This window comes from Schistocerca americana, chromosome 1, assembly GCF_021461395.2.
Source record: "Schistocerca americana isolate TAMUIC-IGC-003095 chromosome 1, iqSchAmer2.1, whole genome shotgun sequence".
Lineage (NCBI taxonomy): Eukaryota > Metazoa > Arthropoda > Insecta > Orthoptera > Acrididae > Schistocerca > Schistocerca americana.
In genome coordinates this window covers 683,675,788-683,692,854 of record NC_060119.1, presented here as the reverse complement: position 1 = coordinate 683,692,854, position 17,067 = coordinate 683,675,788, and the positions used below count along the sequence as shown (strand labels likewise).

Here is a 17,067-nt window from a genome sequence, read left to right as displayed (position 1 = left end):
TTGTTTCATTAGTGTGTACAATGCAACAAAACACCGTATTATGAGCAGTGTTAACTAGATGAAGCCATTATCAGATATGTAATCCTACCTACATAAGCATAGCACACGCTTATCCAAGCTGATTACTATTTGTAAAAAAATTTTTGTCACTGGCCTCTACTTCTGAATCAGCAAACATTGAGGGTCTCCAGTTGCTAGTGTTTTTTTGTTCAACCACTGCCAATATTACAGATTTATCCATATGTAGTAATGGCTAACTGATCTGTGTCTTTTGTAAGTCATCAACCATATTTCCCTGTGATTCTATTTTAGATTTCCTCGTGTCTTACTTGTGTTTTGACAGTTTAAGAACACCTGACCGTTTTTAACATTATCTCACAAGTGAGCTATGTGATTGTGCAGGTGATCATGCACGAGATGGAGGAGACAGAAATTTTATCTTGCTTTTTAATTTTTCTATTGCATTTACGTGTTCCTCGCATTCACTTCCACTCATTTTCCTATGGACGCTGATAACATCATTAACACACATACTAGTGCACAGTGTGTTGTGCCATCAGGGTTGTTTCAAACTGTGTGATTAAGCAAACTCCAGGTATATTACAGGACCTGCGAACAACTGACAGAAGAAACAACTTCCCCCTTTCTTTAATTTTATTTTTCAGCATTGGTTCACTCAATGGAGTCACTGGATTTAATTTGTGCAATAAGTTTAAACAGGATATGATACAATTTGTAGCCTAAGGCTGAAAAACACAAATAATTCACAAGACCATCACTATTTCCCCATGCCAATATACTTAGAATGAGCATCCATGAAAAAATTTTGTCTAATATGAAGTGAAGAATGCGAACAACAATGTCTCCATATACTGCTCTTGAGAACTGATGTGAAATTTGCAACAGTAACCAAACTCGTTACAAATGACAAACAATTAAGATCTCCTGAAACATTTCTTCATTCTTTACTTTATTAATAATTTAAGCTAACTACAACAGTGTAGTGACAGCACTTTATCATTAGGTAGGAAAAGTTAGTGTCCCTGCACCATTCATTCCAAAAGTAGCCTTCTACAGGCTCTGTGGGGATAAATTCTTCCACTCTCCTCTTATAAAGTCTTAGCAGAAGCCTGACAAATTAAGAGCTTGGTATGAGCAAGAGGATATGTATGCTGTTTATTAACTGACATTACATATGAATCTTTGAACATCAAGAGGATGATGGCTACACACAACTGAAGCCAGTAATAATATTATTCACGTTGTGACCTAAAGGCTGAGTATGTAATGCAAAAGTGATTTAACTTTTTAAATGATTTCTTACAAAATAACATTTACATTTAAGTAAATAAAAACCGGAAGAGTTGTATCACTGATGTCTATCTTTTCATATCAATACTACATGCACAGTACAGTCTTTAAGAAATGTGTTCATTAACTCAGTGTACCATTAACACATGCTCCAGTTAAGAAATGTAGATCCACAAAAAATTGTGAATACAATTCAATGAAGAAATTTTTTTAAAATAAATAACCTGTGAATGTATTATGAATAATCTTAAAAATAATGGACATTAAAAACAGAACTAGATAATATCATGCAAGTTACTCACACATTCTAAAGAATTTTTTATATGCTGCCGAGCCTTTGCTACTTCTCCTGCCAAAGAGCTTTTTAAGGGAGTGTTAGAAGATCCCTACACCAAAAGAGAAAATAACAGTGTTAAAAAAGCACACCAGTCATCAATATGTTAAAGTTATGTGTAAAAATATCTTAGGTTGCATGCAAACTTCTACACTATAGTTTACACATATGACAGTGTCTCACCTCTCAGTTAACAATATCAATGTAAAGAAACAGAAACAAAATATTGAGAGCAAGAATGAAATAGCATATTTCTAATATATTCAACATATGTATTTTGAAGAAATACGTTAAAAGAATAAATTAATTACATGAAAAACTAAATTCAATTACCCAGACTTAAAAAATAAATAGCAGCACACTGAATCCTAAATTTATAACAACTTAATGCAGGAACATTAATTTAAACCTACATTTTTCCTGTGTGTCACTACTCAGCCACATACTAACAAAGATAATTTATGATGCACAAGTGTATCTAATTAAGCAATGAAAAATCCAGGATGGAATGTAACAATAATATTAAAATGAAAGTTGCTACTCACCATACAAAGAGTCTTTTTGTTGTGCTTATCAACATTTCCAGTATATGGTGAGTAGCAACTTTCCTTTTCATAATAACATAATTAGTTATGGAGTTGATTGTTCACTTAAGAGAAGAAACCTTTATTTTAAATTTAATTTTTAAATTGTCACAGGCTGTCATAAAAATACTCGTGTTTAAAATGGCTTTTGTATGATATTTGTTGTTCTGAAGATCCTTTATAATGAGCTACACAAAAACTGAAGAAAGGAACGCTATTAAAACACAACAACCTATCCTCTTTAGTGAAAGAAATGATGTCTACAAACATGGCTACTTTAGATCACCAAAACAAATGAATAAAGACATTGTTTTTTCCAAATACTGCCTGATAAGTTATGCAAAAAGCTTAGAATTTCTGCTGAACTTTAGGAGTCACATATAACACTGGACACATTGCTTCCAGCAGTAGGTATTTTGTTACATGACCATCTATAAAGTAAAGTCCAAACAAATTAAAACAGAAGTAGATATAAATACAGAAAGTAACAAAATATTTCAACAAGTAGCACTATAACAAAAAAACCACATGCAGTAGTTTTCCTGTTGACAACTTACCCGCAATCCTTTTGTCCATGACAAGGGAGAAGGAGGGTGGGGGAGAGTTTAACACGACAGAAAAACAGGAAAATTAAACTAAAGATCTCAACAATCCTGTGACAACTCTTCTCAAACTGAGGTGTACAGGGACGAAAAAATGAACACGATATGGACCTGAGAATCTTTTCCATCATTACCCCCCCCCCCCCACACCCACACCCCGCCACACAGAGAGAGAGAGAACCTGGTGTGCTCTTCAGAACCCAACCATAGAAGACTGATGTTTGTTAATGGGACTGTATAATGGTGGTCATTGTTTTCTTTGTGGGGTTGAATGACAGTCTTCCTTTCAGTTTTAAGACTGCCGTCCAAATGCTGAGCTGAAGTACGCTAACTTACTGGCCCTCTAAATCATACAGTCTCTTGTTAACTCTTAGTTGACCTCAGACACAAATCCTTAGACTTATTAAACTGCCATCCAAACCAATGATTTCCTTCAGAACATATGCTACTACATTTGTATTTAATTCTTAAGAGCATTTAGTACCTGGCCTGTGCAGAACAATGTACTGTATTATACTCTGATTAATATAAATTAGTGATTGATGTTTCGGTGAGTCGAATCAGCGCATAGTACGCCATGTGTGAACGTGCAACTCTGTCCTCATGATTGACATCTGCCACACTCTTAATATTAACCACCCATATCATTAAATGCAGATTTCACAAAAAATTTAGTTGTTTGTACATAACTAAATAGAAACTAATTTGCAGTGTTGCTTATTACATTTGATTTTAATTATTTTTAACTCCTTTAACTACTGAAAGAGAGTAAGCAATCGAGAACAAAACTAACATGCAGACAATGAATTGCTAAATGCCTCTCAAAGAGCCAAATAATAAAATATTACAAGAAGTTGTTAAGCAATTACAATTGGACAAATGAAATCGCATAAAAAGCTGACTACCCATAAAACAGAAGTCATATGAAAGTACCAAACTAATTATTTTGTAAAAGTGAATGTTTTGTGCTACAACTGCTCAAGATGTGCAAAAAACTGGAAAAATTTCAAATTGCTTCCTGCACAAAATCCTCATGCAGCACTTGTGAAAAATATGTTCCATTGTAGGTTTTACTGCATGCAACATGACAGCAAGATAAAATTTACCTTTGCATCATTTAGTATTCTTCTTTCACGCGACTTCTTATCTAATTTATTTCTTTTCTCCTTTGTTTCTTTTTGCTTGAATCTTTTCTCCTCTTTGTTCTGATGTGGGGTGGATACATTACCAACACATTCAATAGAAATCTCTCCAGAAATAGTTGAATTAGTTGTATTCTCTATGTTAGTGCAACCTTTGCGAAGTTTCTCATTGGACAGTACAATGCTGTTAATTAAATTTACTTCTTTAATATGCTCATTTTCAGCAGGCTTCACATTCTGCAGTGAATGTGAGAGAACATGCCCGACTTTAGGTATGGACACTGTTACTTGTATCCCATTACTTACACGCAGCTTGCAAAAATAGAAAAAACAAAATGTAATAATATTTCCAGAATGATTACTTCAATGCAACACACAATGCCAATCCCATTACAGAAGAAAAACCATATGACAGTGCTAAAAGTGTGTGTATAAAAATCAGCGGGGAAAACAAAGACAAAAGGGCTCTCAACAAACAACATCACACACAGGTCAGAGGTATCAATTTTCGCAGTCTTAGCTTACAACGGTATTTTTTGCCCTAAAATGAAAGTAAGGATGAATTCCTTACTCAGTTTATAAATTAATCACTTTTTACTAAATTTCAAGCAGAATTTTGTGTAAAATATCAAAAATTTTCTTTCAAAGTGACAGCTTAATGAAATCGCATGCCCGAAACAATTAATGGAGCACCCAACCTGCATATACTTTTACATTCTTATGGCACTCCTGCTAATAAGCCCACATTTATGAACAAAAAATGGTTATGCATCTACCTATTACCACTACAACTCCTCTGACTTATGACTTCTTGATTATTTTTCTTTCTTATACTTGTAAATTCAAGTTAATTGTGACTAATTCTGAATGTATTCATTTTCAAACCATTACTCACATTATCATTACATAACCTGTCAAAAATTAACACAAAATTATTTAAGTATAATCAGTTGAGAAGAGCTCAAAATGTATGGATATTATACTATGAAATTATTTCATGTATCACATGAGAATGAGTCAGGTATGTGATAACAATTGTGATTTGAACAGACAGGACACCTATAAAACTCCTAAATATTTGTATTTTACCATTTTCACTAATGTATGAACCTAGTCACCATTAAATCTAATGGTAACACCACTAAGAGAGCAATAACGAAATAATTAAAATAATTCATATATTGGTGAACACATCCACCTGGGGGTGGGGGGGGGGGGGGGGGGGGGAGGAGAACCTTTTCTCCACAAGATTCTTCCTTATTTCTCCACACATTTTCCTCACACTGCAAATAACGAAATATCCCATGTACTGAAGTGAACAATATATTTCTTCAGCCAAGATAATGTAAGGATGCACTTATCTTAAATTCTCTAGTTGCCATGTTGTATAAACAATTAGTTGGTGTGTCATCGTAACCAATAATTCACTGTTAAAGAAGACCAACTTGCATAGTCAAATGCGCACAAAAATTTTCTTTACAAACAGTGAGAGTTTTTAAGAAATTTAAACTTATTTTTGCAGTATAAAGAGATGACGAACACTGGAAATTTAATAGCCTTGCAAACAGCCATTTTTTCAGATACCATTTGCTCCATCAATTCCAAAATTTCAAATAATCCGTTTCCTTCTCCTATCCTGACCTGGCTAAACTTTAAAAAAGACCATTCACACCCTTCACCTTGTTTGTGCTATAGAGCATATGCTGACAATGTGCTTCATGTGAACTTGTGGATAGCATATGGGAGGACAGAGGGTGAATCAATGGATGTCTATGCACCTAACATAATGATTGATCACATTTAGTGGATGGCATCTCCTGCAAAGTATGCTTTTATCAAATACTGACATTCCTGCAGTATCGTGCATCCTATCTGCACATTTTATGTTGAAATGCTATTAAAGATATCGTTTATACAATTACTCACACTGAGTGCATGGCTCTTTCATCATTTCCTTCTTTTGGCACTTGTGGGTTGGTGGTAAAGTGGCAGACTACAAATCCATAGGTCTTGGGTTTGATCCCCAGTGAATCTTGGCATTTTTATCTGTCACTTATCAATTTTTTCACCTCTTGCAATATTTGTTGAAGTGAAAAATGCTGAGATGTACAGTGGTTCGGAATCCACATTAAACTGTAGGTAGCCTTATAACAAGCTGGGTAAGTCAGTCAGGTCAGAGGAAGACAACAGCATACCAATTCCAACAAGACCATGCCTAGACAAGAATTATGGTGTTCAAAACCATCTTTGGTTGGTTACTGCTTTACTCCACTATGTTGAAATATTATTAATGATTACATCTCAAAGGTGGAAGCTAGGTTGTGGTGACAGATTGATCACCAGCATAGCCACAGATGAATATTAGCAGAGCAGTTCATAGTTTCAGTTTTCATTGTTTTTACTTGCATATAACAAACACCAAATGCACCAGAAAATAAAATGAAAACTCACTGTTAAATTACTATACGTTGTGTGCATCTGCCCCTGCAAGTGAAGTTTTTTCTCAGTAAATTCAGTAAGACCACACTAGCTCCTTGAACATTGTTAAATACTTATTTCTCCCATAGCTGAGATGAAATCATAGGTATGTCACTGACCATACAAATCAGCTATTCCACCATCTTAACTTTCCACAACTGCTCGTAACAGGGGTTCCAACATACACTGAGATTGGTGCGTAGAGGTTATTTTCTTTGTTTCTTCCAGCCATCACCCTCTAGTCATCAAAATTTTTTATCAGTATACATCCACGTTAGACTAACAACTGAATTCTTGCCACACCCGTCCCAGCACAGCATCATCGACTGTGGCAGTTACTTCCCATATTCTCTCCCGGAGCTCTGCTACATCACGTGGTAGAGGCAGTACATACACTAGACCTTTAATGTGCCCCCACAGAAAAGAGTCACATGGAGTGAGAGCTGGTGATCGGGAAAGCCATTTCATGGAACAGCTATCCCCTTCTGTGGCACGGCCGATCCATCGATGCAGTAGCACCGTGTTCAGGTATCCACAAACTTCACGATGAAAATGGGATGGAACCTCATCCTGCTGAAAGATGGAGAGTCCAACTGCATTTGAAGCATCACCCATTGCTGCAACACGTCCAAGTAGGAATTCTTTGGACTCCTTACGAATGTCTCTTGTACGCGCTCCAATTCACTTCACTCACACAGACGCCCGCTTCTCTTTGCCAGGCATAAACAACACGTCTTAACGAATTTGTTGTGCCAGTGGTAAATAGCCTTCCTTGGTGGCTTCTTACCATACTTTGTTCTAAACATTCATTGAACAGCTGTAGCACACTTGTTTTTGTCGCACTCCAACACACAGAAAGCTCACTCTGCACCTGAACTCGCCATGTTTGTGACTAGTGCTGACTATCGGCAAATTACCAAACTAAGCTGTGGCGGTATATACGAAAAAACTTTCAGGGTTTCTCTTCAAAATGACATATGTATGATATCTGTACAATGTTTGGTTCTTGTGCGATAAATAATTGAAAGTGTTCCCAGACTTTATGTACACCCTGTACATACTGATCACACTTTGTTAATAGCCTTGCTTAGCTTTTTCATATCTGCCTCATGTCAATATTAGTATTTTTGCACTTTTCCCTACGTTGAAATTGTTATTAATGATCTTGTGTCACACAAGAAATTCTGAGTGGTTCCTGACATCTTTCATAAAGTGAACTGAATGTACATCTCCTTTTCCTAATTGTGGCATGTAAGTAAATAATGGGCCAAGCGCCGCCAAAAACTGATTTAGAGATAATCAACAAAATGTGTATGGCACTTCAACAAAAGCAGTATAAAAGTTGGGGATCACTACACAAACAAAAACTATACAGGTTTCTTGTCACATGTGTGTTTTTATTCAATGTTAGTGGATTTAAGAACAAAATGATACAAAATTTGAAGAAAATGACATGTTCTGTTTGCAATGGGTTTAACATAAGTAACGATACAAGTGCCATCATGTCCATTTTCACTCATTTCACAAGTTTCTTGTAAAACCACTTATTCTCCTCTTTCACAAATGGTATCACTTTAGCTAAATCCCTTCTCTTTTTTCAGACAGCCAACATTCACAGTGTAGTGTTTCCAGCTGCACTTGTTTAAGATCAGAAGGCTTCACGTTTCTCTTCAAGATTTAATATTCCTTGAAGTCTTCAATTTCAGTAAGAGTTGACCAAACTTGCAGTACCCCAGGCCGTTCAGCAGTCAGTCTGACCCACTGTGCTTTTGAAATACGCACATTGGTGACATATTTTTCAGCAGCTGAATTGATGTCGTAAAAAATCTGTTTCTTGCATAATAGTCACTATGAATGGTGTGTGTGTGTGTGTGTGTGTGTGTGTGTGTGTGTGTGTGTGTAGTTCGGTGATGAACTAAATCTTTCGGAACTTCACACCCAGTTAGCCTTTTGTTTCTCAATGTGAGCAAAATCACAATCGCAGGACATAGAAGAGTGTCCTTTCACCAAAAACTTGGGTTCTATTTCTGTAAATTAGCCCTTTGCTGTAAGGTAAACCCACAGAAACATCTTGTTTTTGTTCTGCCCACACTCCACATTATTAGTTTCTTTTTACAAGTAAGTGTCAAAGTAAAAGCTTAGCACATATGGAAAGCAATTTCATTCCCACCCCTGCCACATATGGCCTCATGCCCGAGAATCGCGACCAGTTTGATTATCACGAATATGAATGCAGAAGCTGTAATTTGACGGCTGTCATAAATAGTATATTTCACTGTGCCTTAAAGAAGGAAGAGAAATCACTTTTTTCAAATCCATCGCAGCTGTACATACTTCCTAGTTAGGCCCTTGACTCTTGATCGTGTCAGCTTCTGTGGAATCCAGAGCTTTCTTTGCTTTTCGGTGATAGCATTTTAGCTGCAGTTTATTGCCTTTATTATTGGGATCACACCTCAATTTGGCTTTAAGGAGGTCACACGCAGAACAAGTGTCACTTGACAAATGATGAAATTTTAGCTTGGGAAATTTGTCTTCAAAGACTTTTGCTTAGAAGCGTATGTGATGTTAGTGTCTTCATGTTTCCTTTGAAATTCCTTAAAAAGTCAGGTCTTCACTTGAGTATAGTGAATCACCCAATTTTTCCCTTGATTTGTGGCTTTCTTGTCTTGGTATGGTGTTAATATGAACAACCAGCTTTTAATCTTCTGTATATTTCCAGTGTTTTGTCTTATTTCCTCACTTTTCTTCATACACAATCTCACCACTCTGCTTCAACTGTGTTAATGTCTGACCTCTTCTTTTGGTCAAAGCGAGAACCTCAATAAATTTTCTTTTACATACTCTTATTACATCTCCTTCACTATCAAGCAATGCTTAACACATAGTTAGGTTTTTCTTCTTTGGCATGACCAGTTGTCCTGCACCTTTCTCAGTAGACAGCTGAGCAGTTCCGTTACTTTTAACATTTGCATCTTCACTTTGCAAACTTGTGAGACACTGCATAGTTATTTTGCTTCACTGTATTGTTTAGTGAGTAGAATTCCTTAAACCTAAGTTTCTGGTCATATGGAAGGTTCCTGCAGTTAAACTGACATTTACAGGAGACCTGAAAGAGTGAAGCAGTATATATAATATGTTTCGATCAACATGCCTAGGTATTTGCAGGTAAGTAAACAATTTCATTCGAGTAGTTAACTATAAAATCACGATAAGAACAATGATTTTTGTCCATATGAAATTTGTTTCAATAACAAATTAAATGCATTAAAATACTAGAACATAACTTAATCAGATTCCAACCCTTGTAATAAAACTTACAACAGCAATTAAGGACTACATGATGCTTGGGAGCCTCTTTAGCTGGAACCACAGTGCTATCTTTTCGAGTATGCTCCTTTCTTTCACTGCATAATATCTTCACCTCTCTACCTCTGTTTTGGTGCAGTTTTCCTTTCTATTTACTCAATATTGTGTATTATGTATCTGTAATAATTACTTCAGCAGTGTCCTATCATTGCAAACATACCACAGAGCTGTCAACAATTTACGCAAGTATGCGCCAAGACGACAACAGAACAGAGGGCACATGACTCATTATTTGAACATCAATGTTGGTGTTAGACACGAGTGCCATCTTGTGACAGCTGTAAATACTGTTTTGCACTGTTCTGGCACTTTTATCAGAATGTATGTTACTGGCGTTGGTGGTTACAGTGGAATTTCAACTAACTCAAATTTTCATTTTTTTGGCACTTGACCCATTAATTTACTTACATGCCACAATTTGTTGTTCTTGAGATTCTTTCAAAGTATCCATATTGTGGGACTCCGGGGGTTCAGTTTACCTACTTTGGTTAATTGAAAAGAGTGATACAAATTCTATGTTGTTTAGAGGTTTTCTTTAATGAGAGCTTAGTTAATTTTTTTTTTAATGTTTTACAGTGGATTTCAGCATTTTTGTCACCATTCAAACAAAAGTGTCCCACATGCATCCTGTCAGATATTGGCGTTTTAATTATTTTGAATAATTCTGTTGTTGGAAACTTATCACCATGTTTCTCATGTGAGTATGCACAAGATTATGGAGAGGAAGGAGAGGGACAGGTCAGCCACTATATTATATTTACACAAATCATTTATGTTAGCCATTTTTTCTGATATTATGGGCCAAAGTTAACACCAATACCATACAGTTCAACATTTTCTAATTTATTTACAACAATGCATTTTTGGTAGTAACTGACAAAAGTTACATGGAGAGCAACTGTCACTACTTCTGTTAAATTCTCCCAGCAGGGACTGATTTTTAACAGAATGCTGAACAATCATGGTATGACTCTGAAAAAGCACAACATTACCAACTCATAAAGAAATCAAACATGGAAATATGAAAACCATGTAAAAAGTGATGGGTGACACGGCCTCTTGTACAGTCTATGGAAATGTGCAAATTTTAGTTTACTTCACTGACACATCTGCCAAGGTCTTCCTACTTCCCTCCTTACAACTATAATGTGCCTCTTAATGTGGTTCTATATTCTGAATGGCATGACCCTTTTCATTAATTCCACAACTTTTCCTCTAGCAAAAGTGTTGTATGTCACAAATTTTACCTTACCAGTTTTTTGTAATAGCTGTATGTCATGAAAACAAGTACTGTTCAACCAGTTTCTTCAATATGAATTAGAAAGTTGAGATGAAGACAAAAATGTAATGCTTTTAGTAAGAAGTGAAGTTCTTTGACCAGATGATTGGTTTGAACACTGCAGTGCTTTCCTAGGCATGGTTTTACTGGAGATAGTACGCTGTTGCCTTTCTTCAACCTTTGAACTGACTTGACAATCAGAGGGGACCTACAATTTAACACTGGCTCCAAATCACAGTGCTAATTGGCGTTTTTCACATTACAAAACTTTGCCCGAAGTTAAAGAAGTGAAAAGTGACTAAAATCCTAAGACTGGGTGGGGTTCTTACTCTAGACTTTAGGGTCTGTAGCCTTGAACTTTACCACTGAGCCATTGTGTGTGTGTGTGTGTGTGTGTGTGTGTGTGTGTGTGTGTGTGTGTGTGTGTACCTGTCCCTTTTCCCCCCTAAGGTAAGTCTTTCCGCTCCTGGGATTGGAATGACTCCTTACCCTCTCCCTTAAAACCCACATCCTTTCAGCTTTCCCTCTTTCCTGATGAAGCAACTGTGGGTTGCGAAAGCTTAAATTTTGTGTGTGTGTGTGTGTGTGTGTGTGTGTGTGTGTGTGTGTGTGTGTGTGTGTCAACATACCAACGCTTTCGTTTGGTAAGTTACATCATCTTTGTTTTAGATATAAATTCTTAATTATATACATATCTTGCATAACATGTATCACAGCAATAATTTGTAAATGTAAATGTTAAACATTTTAACTACCTCAAAATTAAAACTTACAGAACCATGTTAGAAAGGGGAAGGGAAATGAGCTTAAATAAAAATTAACTACCTACACAAACAGAACTCTTACAGTCATGAGATACAAAAGGAAAATGAAAACCAAGAAGCAAAATTTGGACAATATTATTTTGATGATGTTATGGTTTCATCAAATTGTTCATTACTGGTTGAAATGTACACTTGAGCACATTGTAAATGCAGGAAGAAATTATGCTCACAAAGAAGCGTAAAGTTCTATAGGACTGCCACATTTTGTCTTTGCATCTATAACAAATATTCTACCGAGGTAAGGTATTCAAAGTAGTTGCAGAGTAAAGCTCATTGATGGGGGCCCAGCCCTGCTCCCAGAAGCTGGACTTTTTCCCAATCAAGCTGCTGGAATTCAAACTAGTCATTCACATTTTATTTATAAAAGATTCTTACCTGATATGAGATTTTCAACCAGTTGCTTTCATTTCCAGCCACAGTCCCCCCCCCCCCCCCTTCTGTCAGAGAATCTGAACATTTGATTTCCATTTCAGAAACCACAAACTTATTCATTATTAGGCTAGCAGTCCTGGCTACCACGAATACTTTGATGTACACCGATTAACTGCCAATGTATTCAGCAGTTTTGTTCAGTGTTTTAAGAGTCACTGCTCTGTGTGAGCAACCTACTTAACTAAGATCCATGCCATTTGTTGGGTACAAAGATAACCAGTCTAGTAAGTGGTGCCAGTCCATTTTCCAATGTGTGACTTACACCATGTGGCAGCCAATATGCCAACAGGGCACTAAAGAAATATGAACATGGATAAACTTGAACATATTAAATACACAATTACAAGAGTAGCAGCCTTTGTTCCTTACTTCCCTCAATATTTCAACGGTTAATGGATTCTGGAAAATCAGTGCAACACTCAATTAGGAATTACTTATACCCTACGACTTCTAAAGCAAAATGTGGGTTGCATTCTTATACATTCGACATTCACTAGATTTCACATTTGTTCAAAGCTGAAATGAAAATTCAGTTTCCCTACTACAAACAAAATGACCATGTAGGTTTCCCATATTTTCTGGGAAAGTCCTAATTTTAACAAAATACTCCATATATTTGTTGTATGAAGCATGACTTTTCTTTCTAAACCAATCAACAGTCCTGATACATATTGACATTCAAAGCTTTGGGACACTGGCATTATGCTTCACCTGCATTAAGAACTGAACTGTACAGTTCAGTCAAATTCAATACAATAAAGCTGTTCTTTCAGAAACTCAATGATACCGCATTCTGCAAACAACTGCATTTATTTCATTTCTCATTCTGGAAACATCCCCCAGGCTGTGGCTAAGCCATGTCTCCACAATATCATTTCTTCCAGGAGTGCTAGTTCTGCAAGGTTAGCAGGAGAGCTTCTGTGAAGTCTGGAAAGTGGGAGACGAGGTACTGGCAGAAGTAAAGCTGTGAGGACAGGGTGTGAGTTGTGCTTGGGTAGTTCAGATGGGAGAGCACTTGCCTGCGAAAGGCAAAGGTCCCGAGTTAAGAGTCTCGGTCCGGCACACAGTTTTAATCTATCAGGAAGTTTCAACTGCATTTATTCTAGCTTTGGTGTGTTGTACTGTAGTTTAGCATTTCCAGTGCTTGTGGCAGTGTCTTTGATAAACTTTATCTTGATATTACCTATATTAATCATGGGAAAATGAAAGTGCAAACTAAACAAAGATACAGCACGAATTTTCAGTTATCAAAAGATAGAGTGAAAATGCTGAGCATAGTTTGTGGTGTAAAAGTATCATTACACACATCAATAAAGCAATTCACATTAAGACCTACAAACAGCTGCAATTCAGTTTAACTATATAGGAAAGGTTCTTTCAGACAGGGATAAGTAACTTTGGCACAATAACATACGCATACCACACGGTGACGCACAAGTGAAGTGTCAGATCTATGGAGAGCACTACTGACAAAATTAAGTCACTGACCAACAAGATGTTCTTGTGCTTACAAAACTAAATCAGTTATTATGAATATAATTGCACCACTTGCTATGGAACAATGATGAAACTGAAAAAAGAACTACAACTTTCAGTGAGATTCTTCCAGCAACACTGACAAAGCTGGTTGCTTTAGTAATTAGGTTTTACTAGCCAGCAAAAATGCATCATAATGAACGTATTAGGATTGGTGAACCTTGGTGTTAAGACTGCAAAGCATTTGACTTTATTATGTCTTAAACATATTGGAAAAATTGTAGCAATTTCCACTGAGAACACATACCAATTATCGAGGAAAGAAAAGTTAAAAACAATCTTTACTTAAAGTTAGAAGAAGAGACAGAAAACAATATAATAGGTGTAGGATGCCTTGCTCATATTGTGCAAAACACTGCCCAAACTGGTGAAAATGGCTTACCCACTGACTTGCGGCTCTTAATTTGTAAAATCCACAAACACTTCCAAACTTACGATGCAGTGTTTAAAAACTTAAATCATACTGTGAGCTCTCTGAATTAGGCATGAGCAATTCCATCATTTTGGGGTTGGGAGGGGGGGGGGGGAGCACATTTGTACTAGTATTTTTGCTTTTTACATTTAGTAATCATAAGTTATTTGAAGTAAAGTTAGTGTTTTACACAACGAAACAAGTCTTAATTCTAAAATATACAGTGTTCCGATATGAATATTGAACTGTCTGCAACATAATAAATAAAACCAATATTACTGGTGGGACGAGAAACTGCCATGAAACTTAACGATTCTGACGACAAAAACATAATTCTGCTCTGTTAGTGGCAGCAATTCAGTCAAAACACATCCAAATGGAACTTACATTCTTCTATTAAAAATGCAGCTACGAGAAAAGAATTACTAAGTTGCACCAATGCATGACACTATGTATGATCTGCCATAGCTCCAGGTGGAAAAAATTGTGTGATGTATGAATTACATAGAATATTAAATAGCAGTACCTAGTGTGACTAAAACTTACTATTTAAGCTACACCCCAATACCAAGAAAGCATAAGCACTTACAGTAAACTCAAACAGACTTAGAAAAATCTAGTCAAACAAGGACTGTCCCCTGTTATTCATCAAAGCTGGTACACACAACTTTCTCTTCAGTACAGACCCATCTTTAATACACTCATACTTCACTGCAGGCCAAATAAAAAATTTTCCACATTTTTTCATGTAAAGTAATGGTACACTTAATAGCTACATGCCTTCTGCCATGTATGACAGTCACAAGAGATTTTGTCCCTGTCACTGGAAGAACAGCTTACACAAAATCTGCACCACTGATGTTCACCTTATCCATTTCTTGTTGTTTTAATCCTGTAAAAGTAACAACAGACTACAGCTCTGGTTATGCTGTTGCCCCATCTTTAAGCACACTTTGACAGAATAAAAATAATGTAATAACTGCATTTGGGAATAGGACAGACTGTAGACAATCTCTGTTCCAGCATTTCAACATTTTCTGCAATCCTTTCCTTGGGAACAGAGCACTATTTAACTTCACACAGTGCCTGGCACAATCATTAAAATTCTCTGCAATTTGTGCACTGAAACTCTGATTTCACCCTGTTCCAGACAGCTCTCTTTATAGACTTCCCCACAGACCCGTACCACTACTCCTCTCCATTCCTTCCAATGTACTTCCTCATACATATCAATTTCATCTATTAGATTAATATGTCTGGGATCACTGGCTTGAACTTACAATTTCCACAATTTTATGCCCTGCACTTTTCATTGTCTGTACTACAGACTAATTTAGGAACCAACATGCTGGTATCATTTGGGAAATCTGGAAATTCATCACTTAAACATTTTACAAGAAACTCCATATTTGCATGGTATCCAGACAGTATGTGGCATTTTACATGTCTGAAAAACATGAGTTGGTCTTCGATCAAGAAATTTATTTATTCACCACAGCTGTATACAGAGTGTCACATTTAAAAAGTTCATATGCTTCCGTAACTATTGTCAACGTGATTCTCTTCTGTGCATTACTCCATTCTTTGGTAATTGTATCTCTAACAACCATACAATCTCTTTCCTGGAAGATTTCTTGAGAGGTCATCTTTTGAGAAAAAAATCTGGACTTACGAAACAAGAGTATAAACTTTATTCCCATACAATGGTATTTCCATTCTGGAAAAAGACCAAGAAGCTTCAATTTCTGGATATTCTGATAACTTCTTCACCACAACAATTCTTTTATTGGGTCTCTTATGTAATGCTTTTGTTGTTCACTAACTGGCTTGTCACACTTCCCTTTTTCTAAATGTAGCTGATATGTTTCCTCATTGTTCAATTTTTCCCTAAACTTTTGGATTCTAGTCTTTGATGCTATTATTACTATGTATTGCTATCTGAAATTTAGTTTTAAAAATGTCTTATGCTAATTGGCAAAGTAAGTGCCCAAAACATGTACCTTCATTCTAAAACAATATTCCTCTCCACCTATTTTCTGACAGCATCAGATGTTGAACAGAATGCAGTGTGCAATGCCCAATTCTTGACACATGTATCTCATTCACTACATTTCATGCGACATCTTCCGAAAGACAAGAACTGAATTGTGGTAACTGTTGTTCACTGCACAGTTTACATGTTAAGGTCTGAAGCAGATTTGCTAGCCCAATTAGATATGGCGTCTGGAAAACACTTATTTAAACAACGCAATCGTTATCTCCCTTCAATTGAGTATTACAGGTAGACAGCTTCATATTCAGTCTAATATTTCTGCTTCTCCTCTGCATAGTAAGTCCATATTACCAGAATGAGATTCTTCACTCTGCAGCGGAGTGTACACTGATATGAAACTTCCTGGCAGATTAAAACTGTGTGGCGCACCGAGACTCGAACTCGGGACCTTTGCCTTTCGCGGTCAAGTGCTCTACCAACTGAGCTACTCAAGCACGACTCACGACCCATCCTCACAGCTTCAATTCTGCCAGTACCTCGTCTCCTACCTTCCAAACTTAACAGAAGCTCTTCTGCGAACGTTGCAGAACTAGCACTCCTGGAAGAAACGATATTGTTGAGACATGGTTCATGTTTCCAGAATGAGATTTTCACTCTGCAGTGGAGTGATTCTTAATGTACTTCAATTTTACTATGAGTTACAGCCGAGTTCTTCATGTAAACTAGCTTACTTTCACAGTGTTCTTTAGCACAATTACACAAAGTACTTTTGGT

General features: G+C 36.5%; 1 protein-coding gene across 3 annotated transcripts in view; it reads right to left on the bottom strand.

Moving 5' to 3' along the window:
- Positions 1-17,067, bottom strand: part of LOC124609119 (elongation factor 1-delta-like) — a 52,762-nt gene that overhangs the window by 32,043 nt on the left and 3,652 nt on the right. The window contains exons 3-4 of one of the 3 annotated variants that reach the window (XM_047140045.1): positions 3,938-4,285; positions 1,614-1,697 (exon numbers count right to left, since the gene is read on the bottom strand). The exons of 1 other annotated variant lie outside the window; for it this stretch is intronic. In XM_047140045.1, coding sequence (XP_046996001.1) covers positions 1,614-1,697; positions 3,938-4,285 — 432 coding nt within the window. The remainder of the gene's footprint in view (positions 1-1,613; positions 1,698-3,937; positions 4,286-17,067) is intronic. One more of the 3 variants, XM_047140046.1, reaches the window with a different exon arrangement.